The 13,492-nt window shown below is 38.0% G+C and overlaps 2 protein-coding genes across 2 annotated transcripts in view; one reads left to right on the forward strand and one right to left on the reverse strand.

The window, feature by feature from the left end:
- CYP3A26 (cytochrome P450 3A26) overlaps positions 1-13,492 on the reverse strand; it is a 37,862-nt gene that overhangs the window by 5,131 nt on the left and 19,239 nt on the right. Inside the window, 4 exon segments of the mRNA NM_001003338.1 lie at positions 1,588-1,748; positions 7,993-8,059; positions 9,729-9,856; positions 13,304-13,452. Of these exon segments, the coding sequence (NP_001003338.1) occupies positions 1,588-1,748; positions 7,993-8,059; positions 9,729-9,856; positions 13,304-13,452 (505 nt within the window).
- LOC102151885 (synaptosomal-associated protein 23-like) lies at positions 3,735-5,461 on the forward strand. Its single transcript, XM_038539353.1, is given in 2 exon segments — positions 3,735-3,908; positions 3,911-5,461. Coding segments are annotated over 2 exon segments (585 nt in total). The 5' UTR covers positions 3,735-3,814; the 3' UTR covers positions 4,402-5,461.

The following is a 13,492-nucleotide window of genomic DNA, read 5'->3' on the forward strand; positions in this document are numbered from 1 at the left end:
GACTAGGGGAGACCACTGTGACAATCCCCTACACAGGGCCTGAAACCCTTCCCATTTCCAGATAGTGGTTTTTCTTCCTCATATGAACAAAAGTGACTAATAGAGTGTGACGCTTGATCTTTTTAAAGTTTTTTGTTTAAATTCATTCAATTAACATATAGTGTATATTAGTTTCAGGGATAAAATTTAGTGATTCCTCAGTTGCTTATAATACCCAGTGTTCATTACATTTAGTGTTCCTTATGTCCACCACCTGGTTACTTCATCCCCTCAACCCATCACTTCTAGCAACACTCAGTTTGTTTCCTATACTTAAGACTCTCTTATGGTTTGTCTCCCTCTCTATTTTTGTCTTATTTCACTTTCCCTATGACCCTTAATTTAAGTGGAATATGTTGAAGTGACTGATTCCTTTCAAAACAGGGGCCACATATCTGCACCATGAAAGGCGAACATGCAACACAAAATATCCCCTCTTCTACATAAACTCTTCTAGTAGAAATATTCTGTTGGGGCAGCCTGGGTGGCTCAGCGGTTTAGCACCTGCCTTTGACCCAGGGCGTGATCCTGGAGACCCGGGATCAAGTCCCAAGTCAGGCTCTCTGCATGGAGCCTACTTCTCCCTCTGCTTCTCTCTCTCTTTCTCTCTCTCTCAGTGTATCTCATGAATAAATAAATAAATAATCTTAAAAAGAATACTCCATATGAAATATTCTGCTTCCTAGCTTTTCAATTATATATACAATATTTGGAGAGGAACATTATATTGAAAAAGTATAATTTGGGGAGACACTAGTTCGTCTCAAACCAAATAGGGCAAGAGAAGGCTACAATTGGATGCTACCAATTCTGGACATAAATTTCAGTTTTAGGAAAAGTAATAAGGGGATCAGAACCCTACTCTCAACCCCACCCTCTGTTGCTGGAACAGTCTCCTAGTTGTCACTTTGGAGTTTCACTGTTTGCCATATAGGTCACTCCAGACCCAGAGGTCAGGGGTCTTCATAAACAGGGAACTCCAGGTTGGGCAGAGATCTGAAAACAATGAGGGAAATTATGTGTCTATCACTTGGTGTTATATTTAAGAGCCAACATTTTACAGATTGTAGCTCAGTTTCCTGACTTGTTAAATGGAGATAATACAGTTGATACTTCATAGGGTATGTGGTAGAGAAACTCACTGCTCATCCAGGATCCATGCAGATCCCCATATTTCCTAGCTCACATGAATTTACAGGAAACCATTTTGCAAATGGGGTATGAACTGATGAGACAAATGTCAGTTCAGGGCCAAACATTTGAAAATCAAGTGAGCAACACATAGCTCCTTGTTACCCAGCAAACAATAAGTCCCCAGGTTCTAGATAATGCAGGTATAAGAAAATGGAGCCTCTTTACCTGGTATCACCAATAACTGTCTGGAGCAGAGACTCACTCCCATCTTCTGCTAAGGCCCATATCTGACACGCAAATGTGGAAATAGGAGTAAGCCTTTTTATGAAAACCTACCTAGGTTTGAGGGCTAATCTATTACTGAGACATAACCAAGCCTACACTGACTCCCTTCTTCAGGTATGACCCACTCACCTTATTGGGGAAAGTCGCATCAATCTCCTCCTGCAGTTTCTGCTGGACATCACGGTGAGTGGCCAATTCATACATAAGAAAGGAAAGACAACTGCTAGTGGTCTCATAGCCAGCAAAAATAAAGACAATAGATTGGGCCACCAGCTCCAAATCAGATAGAGCTAAAAGGAGAAGAAACACATATTAGCTATAACAGGTGAATGTAAAAAACCACACTTTAGATAATGAGAAGTCCATTTGAAACTCCCAATTCCCTTGGGGAAAATGTAAAAGCAATTCAGAATCAAACTCAGAGTGGTTTGCACTCTGATGTCTATCTTACAGAGCCAGAAAAGCCAGAAGTTATCTTGATCTGGTTCTTCCTATGGTCTATACTATTCTTGGCCATCTGCTCCTGCTAGTGCCACCCTCTGCACCAACACAGATAGGTAATTTCAGGAGATGGCATTTCTGTCTAACGTACATGGTGTTATCAGCATGACCTTTGGAGGATCCTAAAAGTACTTCAGTCGTAAGTAACATGGGATACCATTCTCCCCCAAGAAAATTTATATTCTTCTAGCTAAAAGAGAACTTAAATTTATTTAGAGAGTTTGTGATACTAAGACTTAATTGTCAGAAAAAATGAATGATCTTTCATCCAAACATATTTGTGGAAAGTGAAGAGAACAATATTGGGCTACTGATAAATTCTTGTTGCTCAAAGAGTGATCCATGGACCATCAGCATCTGCAGCATCTGGGAGTTTATTAGAAATGCAGAATCTCAAAAAAAAAAATAAAAATAAAAATAAAAAAAAAGAAATGCAGAATCTCAAACCTCACCCTAGAACTATCGAATCAAAGTCTGAGCTTTCATGAGATGTGGTGATTTGTGTGAACAACCTAGCTTGAGAAGCATGGATTATACCTTTCAGAGGTCTCAGCTAGTAGAAGACCTGGCACACAACTTCGCAAGTGCATGATCTCCAATATGTACAGAAACTACAACACAGATGTGGTATATATATACCACATCTTCTTTATTCATTTATCTGTTCATGCAGGTGGGGGGATGTAGTGACTGGGTGATGGGCACTGAGGAGGGCACTTGAAGGGATGAGCACTGGGTGTTATACTATATGTATATAGTACATATACAAACTGAAATATACAAAAAAAAAAAAAAGACCGGTAATGGAGCTGGCTTAATTAATGCCACCAAAGAAGCAGAAGAAAAAAATGTGTCAAAGGCAAGGTACTGACCAGCATGAAATATAGACGAATTGAATCCAGTGAATGGAATTAGCAATCATGGCCTGAATTTCACCTTCCTTAGTGAATGGCCCCACTCTGAATATAAATTGGAATATCTTTTGATTTGCTCCTGGCAGAAACTCAGCATGGTCATGTCCTAATCTATTTGACAAAACCTGTGTTAGGACCTTTAGATACTGAGAGCACCTACCCACTACAAACCCATAATTCACAGCTAAAAACAATGCAAAAAGTGCTAGAAAAGTCTACAAAGTTCCGATTTCCTAGTCACACTTTTCGTGAAGCTGCTATGGGTAAATTCAACTATCAAATTCTTGCCTTTCACCCAGTCACTCCATCCCCCCGCCCTCCTCCCCTTCCACTACCCCTTGTTCATTTCCCAGAGTTAGGAGTCTCTCATGTTCTGTCACCCTCTCTGATTTTTCCCACTCATTTTCTCTCCTTTCCCCTTTATTCCCTTTCACTATTTTTTATATTCCCCATGTAGTGAAACCATATAATGTTTGTCTTTCAAGTGACTTACTTCACTCAGCATAATACCCTCCAGTTCCACCCACATTGAAGCAAAAGGTGGATATTCGTCCTTTCTAATGACTGAGAAATATTCCATTGTGTGTGTGTGTATGTGTGTGTGTGTATATATATATATATATATATATATATATATATATATACACATTTTCCATTCATCTTTAAATGGACACCGAGGCTCCTTCCACAGTTTGGCTATTGTGGACATTTTTGCTATAAACATTGGCACTTGACGGGATGAGCACTGGGTGTTATACTATATGTTGGCAAATAGAACCCCAATAAAAAATATATATAAAAAAATTCTTGCTCTCCATTACCACAAACCCCATGATAATAAAAGTTCAGGGCTGGGAGCCGCTGCCGCGCGAGAGGAGTGGCCGGAACTGCTTGAATATCCACGTTTCAGTGTCTTTGCTTATCAAAAGTTTTAATTCATCATGGATAATCTGTCACCAGAAGAAATTCAGCTGAGAGCCCACCAGGTTACTGATGAGTCTCTGGAAAGTACAAGGAGAATCCTGGGTTTAGCCATTGAGAGCAACTAAACCGCATAGAAGAAGGCATGGACCAAATAAATAAAGACATGAGAGAGGCAGAGAAGACTTTAACGGAACTCAACAAGTGCTGTGGCCTTTGTGTCTGTCCATGTAATAGGACAAAGAACTTTGAGTCCAGTAAGGCCTACAAGGCAACATGGGGAGATGGTGAAGACAACTCTCCTAGCAATGTAGTATCTAAGCAGCCAGGCCGAGTGACAAATGGGCAGCCTCAACAACCAGCCACTGGAGCAGTTAGCGGTGGATACATTAAACGTATAACTAATGATGCTAGAGAAGATGAGATGGAAGAGAACCTGACTCAAGTGGGCAGTATCCTAGGAAACCTAAAAAACATGGCCCTGGAAATGGGCAATGAGATCGAGGCTCAAAATCGAAAAATAGACCGGATCACAGAAAAGGCTGACACCAACAACGATCGTATTGATATTGCCAATGCCAGAGCAAAGAAACTCATTGACAGCTAAAGCTGCTGCTGTACTTCTTTTTCATGTATTCACTTCTCTAGCTCCTCCTTCAAAGCCATTACCTTTTCAGAGTTTGACGTTTTGGTTCCATGCTCTTCTAAATCAGGAGATAATGTGCAAGAAGGGCCAGGAGTACAGATCCCCTATTTTTTTTTAATGTTCTCTTTCCTTTGAGGGTACACTATTGCTTGTCTGTCCTTGTATATTTTTTTTTCCTTGATTCATAGTTTTAGATTGGTTTTTATACATCTTATATCGTGTTATTTTTCATCCTTCTCATTTACTTTAGCAGGTTCTTTTGCTTTCAAGATTTGGAAGCATTGCCAAAGACAGCCATGAAGAAGGAAACTGGGGGCAAGGGGAGCATAAGGAGGAGAGGCAAGAGATAAGAGGTTGTTACCTCAGTAAAACTTGCATGCCACAAAGCAAAAATTGCATAGCCACAGTAAAGATCTAGCTGGGTTTAATTTTTAATTTAAGCTGCAGTTATTGCCAGTTTAGGCTAATCCTTGGTAACGGAGCTTTTATACACAATATTTTTGTTATACATCATAACTTGGTAACCTCTGCTCCAAAAAAAATAGAATTTTTTCAAAGTGAGCTTAGTTGCTGAACTTCTGGTGATTTGTGTATGTACATAGTGATCCCATTTCATATTGCACCTTACAGGAACACTTTGTATAAATGAATGGCTTTTTATTTTCACGTTATTAGTATCATGGTCCCATTACATGCTTGTTAACCTCATAAATTTGTCATTAGTCTTTGAAGAAAAAAAATATGTAAATATGTATGTGTAACATGAGAATTTCTCTCTAAAGCAGGGCTTAAATTTTTTTGGAGAAGTTTGACAAAGTATATCACGTGAATTCAGATTTACCTCAAAGCCAAGAATTATGTTTTGTTTTGTTTTGTTTTTTAAGAATTATGTTTAGATAGGCTAAAAGAAACTTGTTTTGATCTCAGGTAGAAAAATAGTTAGATTGCTTTGAATTTTTTTGTAGCTTTAGACTTTAAAACTAGAATTTATTGTTTAACTAAAAAGTGATTTGGAAAATTATGCCTTTGGTTTAATTATTGATGACTGCACTATCATTCAGTTAGCCTTGTGGATTGAATTATGTCCAGAATCACATTTATTTAGATCTTGAACAGTGTTAGAAGAATCTGTTTGGTATTTGTCACCCTTATTTAAGAACTAGTGTCTGCATACTTCAAAGCTATTAATGTGGATTGGTTTGACCAATAACCACTGCTTGATCTTTACAATTAAATTTTATAACTAACTAAAAAAAAAAAAAGTTCAGGGCTGTACTCTCCAATAAGGTAGGCAGATGCGGCTATTTATATTTAAATTTTAATTAGTTATATTAAATACAATATAAGATTCAGAGCTCAGTGACACTAGCCACATGGTAAGTGCTCAAAAATCACATGTGTGCAGTGTTTCTGTACAGGACCAAGCAAATATAAAATATTTCCTCCATCAGAGAAAAAAGTAGAACTAGATAGATAGATAGATAGATAGAATAGAAGTAGAGATAGATTGGTAGGTAGAGATGGATAAATGGATAGATAGATAGATGATAGATAGATAGATAGATAGATAGATAGATAGATAGATAAATGGTATGAAAGAATAAGCCCATCCTTTTCCTCTAGAATCAACTGTTATATATTCAACAATTTTGTGAGCTTGTTGTCAAATCACAGATGGCTTGAAATTAACCATGATGGAAATATTTCTGTCATAGAAACAACTATAAATTAAGCCTGTTTTTTTTTTCTTTTAAATACTGAGAGCATACTTACATCATGGGTTATGGATAAAGAAATATTTGTGTTGATCAGTGCTGTGTAGATATATTTGATGTTGTTAACTTGGCTCACTGAGAGGAAATAGAAGCAAATAACCCCTAGTAGCAACGAGTACTCCTAGATCCCAGATTTGGTTTCTAAATACCATTTTAACTAAAAGGAATCAGAGTTTCTTGGAGAAATGGCTGGTTCAGGGCTCATCAGGAGAAACAGAAGAGAAATCTGAGATGTCTGACATCAGGATGCAAGGTAATGCCCAGAAAATAATATGGGAAAAGGATACAGAATACTCTATTTTTTTAATGGTGGATATACATCATTATATATATATGTCGAAACCCATAGCATATACATCAACAAGGATGAACTATAATATAAACTATGGATTTTGGGTGGTAATAATGTGTTGTTGTAGGTATATTGATTATTTAAAAATTACCACATCATGAGGGATTTTGATTCGGGATGCTGTATGTAGGTGGGGCAGGGGAAATATGAGATAAATCTCTATGTCTTTCACTCGATTTTGCAGTGAACCTAAACTGCTATAAAAAATCAAGTCTGGGGCACCTGGGTGGCTCAGCACTTAAGCATCTGCCTTCAGCTTAGCACGTGATCCTGGCGTCCCAGGATGGAGTCCCACATCAGGCTCCCTGCATGGAGCCTGCTTCTCCCTCTGCCTGTGTCTCTGCATCTCTCTCTCTCTCTCTCTCTCTCTCTCTCTCTCCCCCTCTCTCTCTCCGTGTGTCTCATGAATAAATAAATAAAATCTTTTTAAAAACCAAAGTCTATTGAAAACATAAAAAAGAAGAAAGGAAAAACAAAAACACAGGTGCCCACTTAAAGGGCTTCCAGACAAAAAATCTGAAAGAATCAAGGATCTAAGAAAAAAATGATATAAGACACTTAGGGGATCCCTGGGTGGCGCAGCGGTTTGGCGCCTGCCTTTGGCCCAGGGCGCGATCCTGGAGACCCGGGATCGAATCCCACGTCGGACTCCCGGTGCATGGAGCCTGCTTCTCCCTCTGCCTGTGTCTCTGCCTCTCTGTCTCTCTCTGTGACTATCATAAAAAAAAAAAAAAAAAAAAAAAAAAAAAAGACACTTAGTAATATAAGAGATCATACCGACATATATAAAGAAAGAAATACAATAATGATGACGTATAGAAAGCTCACCCTAACAATGGACTATTATTCAAAATATAGAAGAAATGGTACAAGTAAAGAGTCATCATTTTGTAACCATCATAGTAATAATAGTTTTAGTCAAAGACCATCCATGGATGATAAAAGTAATAGATGATGATTTAAAGAGAAATACAATGTGTACACATACCTGCACCAGTTACTTCTTAATTACAAAAAGGGAAAAAACACTTGAAGTAGATTAAGCTAGTGAATAAAATATAACCACAAGTGTTTCAAGTTACGGTCATCAACACTGGGGCCATGTACCTCCTTATGTGATGAAGACTTGATGTGAATTTCCAGGCAGATTCGGTGGGTCTGGATTAGGCTGCAGGACTGACATTGGAAACAAGTTCCCCTGTGGCAGACCACAGATTGTTTTGTCTATGGTTCCCCTTCAAGCTTTGAACAGGTAGTATGGCTTGGTTTTTCTGGAAAATGCTCTGTCTACCTTTTGTATCTGAACATATTTCTTTCTTCAATTTGCCAAAATTCCATCTGCTAAAAATCTTCCTCCACACCTTGGAACCACCCCCTCTTTCTGAGCCACCTCATCAATGGCCCTCTGAAGCTCTTCTCGCTTACCTTTATGAGTGTCCATTTCTTTGGAATTCTGGGAGTTAATCATCAGCTGAAGAAAGTCCACTCGGTGCTAGAAACAAAAAGAGAAATTTCCATGGCAAAAAATCACTTGTGAAGTCAGAAGTAAATCAGACGTGAAGTATCCTGAGACTATAGCCCATTTACATCCCGAATTTAGAGTAGTGTTGCCAGAGTCCTCGGTGAACAAAAGTGCTCAGCTATAAATCTTGGAGAGCAGGATGTTTCCCTGACAGGAATCCAGCCATTATGTCTCATTGCTTTTTGGATCTTGCTCTGTCTCTGTCTGATCCTCAGCTTCTCTGACTTTTGAACATACCTTCCTGGCCCAAGAGTTGCCTGATCCCTCTCCTGTCACATCTACTAGCTAAGGAGAAAGTCCCTGACTTCAGTCCTTTCTTCCAGCCTTAATTCTTAATGAATAGCCACATAGACCAATCCCTGACCTCTGCAGAGTCCATGAGCAGCTTCTGTGTCAGCATCTTCCAATGTCCCACCCTCCCAGAACTCTGCACAATATTCAGTGATATCAGCCCTGTCTCCTTGTCCTACACATGTCCTACAGCTGGCCATCAGGCCTCATGAAGGCAAAGCTGGCTTAGCCAGCTTGCAGCTTCAGTGCCCAGAGAAGATTTCTACCCATTCCAGACTATGGCAGGGTCAAATTTAACATAGACTATATACTCCACCAGGTGCCTAATAGGACCTTCCCCTGGAGAAGGTGTAAGATAAGAGGCTTTGAATTGAAGGGATTCTTTGCCAATGTAAGATCTGGCAAAATTACACTACCAGGAAAATGATTTTACACAGTAATTTTTACATTTTGACAATTTATTGAAAGAAAGCGGTAGTTTTTTTCTCACTGAAGTTTATGCAGTGACATACTACTTGCCATGTTTATTAATAAATTTTAAACAAATGTTGGGTATTTGTCGTTTGACAAATGCCCACCATTTGCTTCAACGTGGATGGAACTGGAGGGTATTATGCTGAGTGAAGTAAGTCAATCGGAGTAGGACAAACAGTGTATGTTCTCATTCATTTGGGGAATATAAATAATAGTGAAAGGGAATATAAGGGAAGGGAGAAGAGATGTGTGGGAAATATCAGAAAGGGAGACAGAACATAAAGACTCCTAACTCTGGGAAACGAACTAGGGGTGGTGGAAGGGGAGGAGGGGTGAATGGGTGACGGGCACTGAGGGGGGCACTTGACGGGATGAGCACTGGGTGTTATTCTGTATGTTGGTAAATTGAACACCAATAAAAAATAAATTTATTATTAAAAAAATAATAAATTTTAAACATAATCTGTCTGACTCATCTTCTTATTTCCTTCCCTGACCTCCACCTTCTTCATTCTCCCTAAAATGTTAGAAGTCTCCTGCTTTAAACCCTACAGTTCTCTACCTACCATAAAAACATATAGAAGTGCAGATGTTGGGTATATGCAGCTCAATAAATTATCAAAAGTGAACACCTGGGGACACCGGGGTGGCACAGTCAGTTGAGTGCCCAACTTTAATTTCCGCTCAGGTCATGATCTTGGAGTCGTAAGATCAAGCCTCATGTTGGACTCCGTACTTGGTGTGGAGTCTGCCAGAGAGTCTCTCTCTCTCACTCCCTCTACCTGTCTTCCTGTTCATCCACATACTCTCTCTAAATTAAATAAAATCTTTGTTTTTAAAGTGAATACCTACACATAACCACCAATAGATTTACCTTTTGTTTATCTTTTAGGCGACTTTCCTTCATTCTCTCTACAGATTTTCTGAAAAAATCAGTAACTTTCTTTGGAAATAGCCAGATATTTAATATTTCAAAAACCGGAGTAAGGAATGGAAACAGTACTGTAAGGAAAAAGAACAATGGAAAGCATAATGAAAATGCAAAATTTACCTGGAGCAATTATAATTTGGTCTACCAATCAGAAGATTAAAAGACACCAGGATAGGCACTTGGGTGACTCAGTAGTTGGGCGTCTGCCTTTGACTCGCAGGATCCTGGTTCAAGTACCATACCAGGCTCCCTGTGCAGAGCCAGATTCTCCCTCTGCCTATGTCTCTGCCTCTCCCTGTATCTCTCATGAATACGTAAAAAAAATCTTTTTTAAAAATAATTTTAAAAATAAAAGAGACCAGGAGTCTGTCCTTCTAGGACTTTTACTTAAACTTTCAAGCCAATGGCTGAGCCAGAGCAAGTCACACATAGAGGCCACCACTAGAGAGGTCAGATCTGTGCCTTCTGGAACATCTTTGGAGTGACCAAAGGAACCCAGGAACAATTTCCTGATCCCTTAGGCTTTTATTTTTGGACTAGAGTCTCTTTGGAAACACCAGACCATAATATGCTATTATAACTAATCATGCTGTTTAAGAAATTGTTGCCAGGATGTAAATAATACAGAGTATGCCCTTCAACCACAAAGGAATAAAATGAGAAATCGAGAACACAAACAACATTTGGAAACCCATGAATCTGTAGAAATTACACAATACATTCCTATATAGCCACTGGGCAAAGAAGAAATCGAAAGGCCACTTAAGAATCAATCACTTGGAGATTACAAAAATGAAGAAATCACATACCAAAGCTCACAAGATGTAGTAAAAGCAGTGACCATAAGGAAATTTATAGTTATATATGCCTACTTCTAAAAAGAACCAATATTTAAATCAACTACCTTCCTCTCTGTCAAAAACATGCTGAGAAACCAAGAACACACTAAATAAAGCAAGCAGAAGGAAGCACATAATACAGACAATAGGAGAAACCTATCAAATAGAGAATAAAAAACAAGAGAAAATTCAATGAAAGCAAAGCTGAGAGATGAATGGATAAAGAAGATGTGGTTTATGTATACAATGGAATATTACTCAGCTATTAGAAATGACAAATACCCACCATTTGCTTCAACATGGATGGAACTGGAGGGTATTATGCTGAGTGAAGTAAGTCAGTCGGAGAAGGACAAACATTATATGTTCTCATTCATTTGGAGAATATAAATAATAGTGAAAGGGAATATAAGGGAAGGGAGAAGGAATGTGTGGGAAGTATCAGAAAGGGAGACAGAACGTAAAGACTGCTAACTCTGGGAAACGAACTAGGGTTGGTAGAAGGGGAGGAGGGCGGGGGGTGGGAGTGAATGGGTGACGGGCACTGGGAGTTATTCTGTATGTTGGTAAATTGAACACCAATAAAAAATAAATTTAAAAAAAAAAGAAAGCAAAGCTGAATCTTTCAAAAGAACTTTAGATAGATAGACGGACCAAGCAAAAAAGGAGAAGAGATTCAAATTATTATTATTAGAAGTGAAAGAGGAGATTACTGCTGACATTACAAAAATAAAAAGGACATACAGAATACCATGAAAAACTGTAAGCTAATAAATTACATAACTGAGATGAAATGGAAGAATTGCTAGAACAACACAAAGTAGAAGATGACATTTAAAAAAATAACACACAGGCAGGGGCACCGGAGTCACTCAGTTGGTTAAGCATCTGTCTTTGGCTCAGGTCATGATCCCGGGGTTCTGAGATTGAATCTCAGTCAGGTTCCCTGCTCAACAAGAGTCTGCTTCTCTTTTTCCCTCACTCCCTCCCTGCCCCCCCATGTTCTCTTTCTCTCTCTCTTTCAAATATATAACAATAAAATATTTTTTAAAAAAACCCACATAGGCAATCTGAAAGATGAGAAAAAAGATTGAGTTAATAGTGAAGAAAGGACCAACAAAAAGAAGCTCAGCTCCAGATGGTTTCACAGATGAATTCCAGCAAATATTTAAAGTAGAATCAATGCCAATTTTACACAAATTCTTCCAAAAAACAGAAGAGGTAGGAATACTTCCAACTCAATCTTGAGGCCAGTGTTACTCAATACTAAAACCAGACAAAGATATTGAGGAAGAAGAAAACTACCAACCAATGTACCTTATGACATGTCATCTTATGACATCACAAAATCCTCAACACAGTAACTGGCCAAATGAACCCAGCAACATATCCAAAGAAGGATATGCCACAACCAAGAGAGGTTTAACCCCAGCAATGCCAGGTTATACATACAATATAACAATAAATTTTTTTAAAAACCACACGGTCATCTCAATACAGGCAAAAGAAAAACTATTTGACAAAAATCCAACACCATTTAGCAATACAAACACTCAACAAACTGGGAACAGAAAGGAATATCCTCAACCTGATAAAGGGCATCTACAAAAAACTCATACTTAACACTGCACTTAACAGATATAGACTGGATATTTTCCCCTCAGATTAAGCAAAAACAAGGAAGTCTCTATTGCCACTTCTATTCAACATCGTATTAGAAATTTGAGCCAGGAAAAGTAGACGAAAGAAAGAAAGAAAGAAAGAAAGAAAGAAAGAAAGAAAGAAAGAAAGAGCTATTAATAAAGGAGGTAAAGAAGTAAAAGCATCTCTATTATCAGCAATATAATGTTATACATGGAAAATCCAAAGGAATGCAATAAAAGTCTATTGGAACTAATAAATATATTTAGCAGGGTTTCAGGATACAAAATCAACACATGAAATCAATTCTGTTTCATACACTGCAAAAAAAATCCAAAAGTGAAATTAGGAATATAAGTCCTTTACAATAACATCAAGAAGAAGAGAATGATTAAGAATAGCTTTAACAAAAGAAATGCTTATACTGTGAAAACTACAAATATTGTTGAAATGAAGAAGACCCATGTAAATGGAAAAATATCCAATGATCATGAATTAGAACTTAATATGTCAAAATACATCATACAACAGCAATAACAATAGGTATAATGTTGTATTTAACTGTCCAGTATTTACTATCTTATAACTGCAAGTTTGTAACTTTGGTCACCTTCATTCAAGTACCACCCCCAACCCCTGCTTTTGATAGCCACAAATGTGATCTCCTTTTTGTATGACTTTGGTTCTTGTGCTATTTTTCTCAGTCCACACGTAATTGAGGTCAGACAGTATTTGTCTTTCCCTGCCTGACTCTCTTCACTTATTGTAATGTCCTCAGATTCCAACCATGCAGTCCAAATACAGGATTTCCTTCCATTTTTATGACTGAATAAAATTTCATGGTATATACATTTTTTGTCCATTTCTTGGTCAGTGAACACTCACCATAAAAATTGAATTGTAGGTTTTAAAGGGGAACTTATAAGTTATATGAAGTTATATCTCAATAAGATTGTTGTAGCAAGATAGGAAGTGAGAGAGGAAGGAAGGGAAGAAAAAGGAAAGGGAGGAGAAAAAGAAAAATAATACTGTACATACATATGGAGAAGAAAAATGGGTCAAGGAAATCAAATTTTAAGAGATTCTTGGTATTTTCCACAAACGGATCTTGTGGGTGGTTGAGGGAATCAATGTTCACTCCAAACGATATGCTGGTAATCACATCCATGCTGTAGGCTCCAAAGACACTGTGAGAGAAATAAAGATGCGAATAATTAAAATCAGTAC

This window comes from Canis lupus, chromosome 6 (genome assembly GCF_011100685.1).
Source record: "Canis lupus familiaris isolate Mischka breed German Shepherd chromosome 6, alternate assembly UU_Cfam_GSD_1.0, whole genome shotgun sequence".
Lineage (NCBI taxonomy): Eukaryota > Metazoa > Chordata > Mammalia > Carnivora > Canidae > Canis > Canis lupus.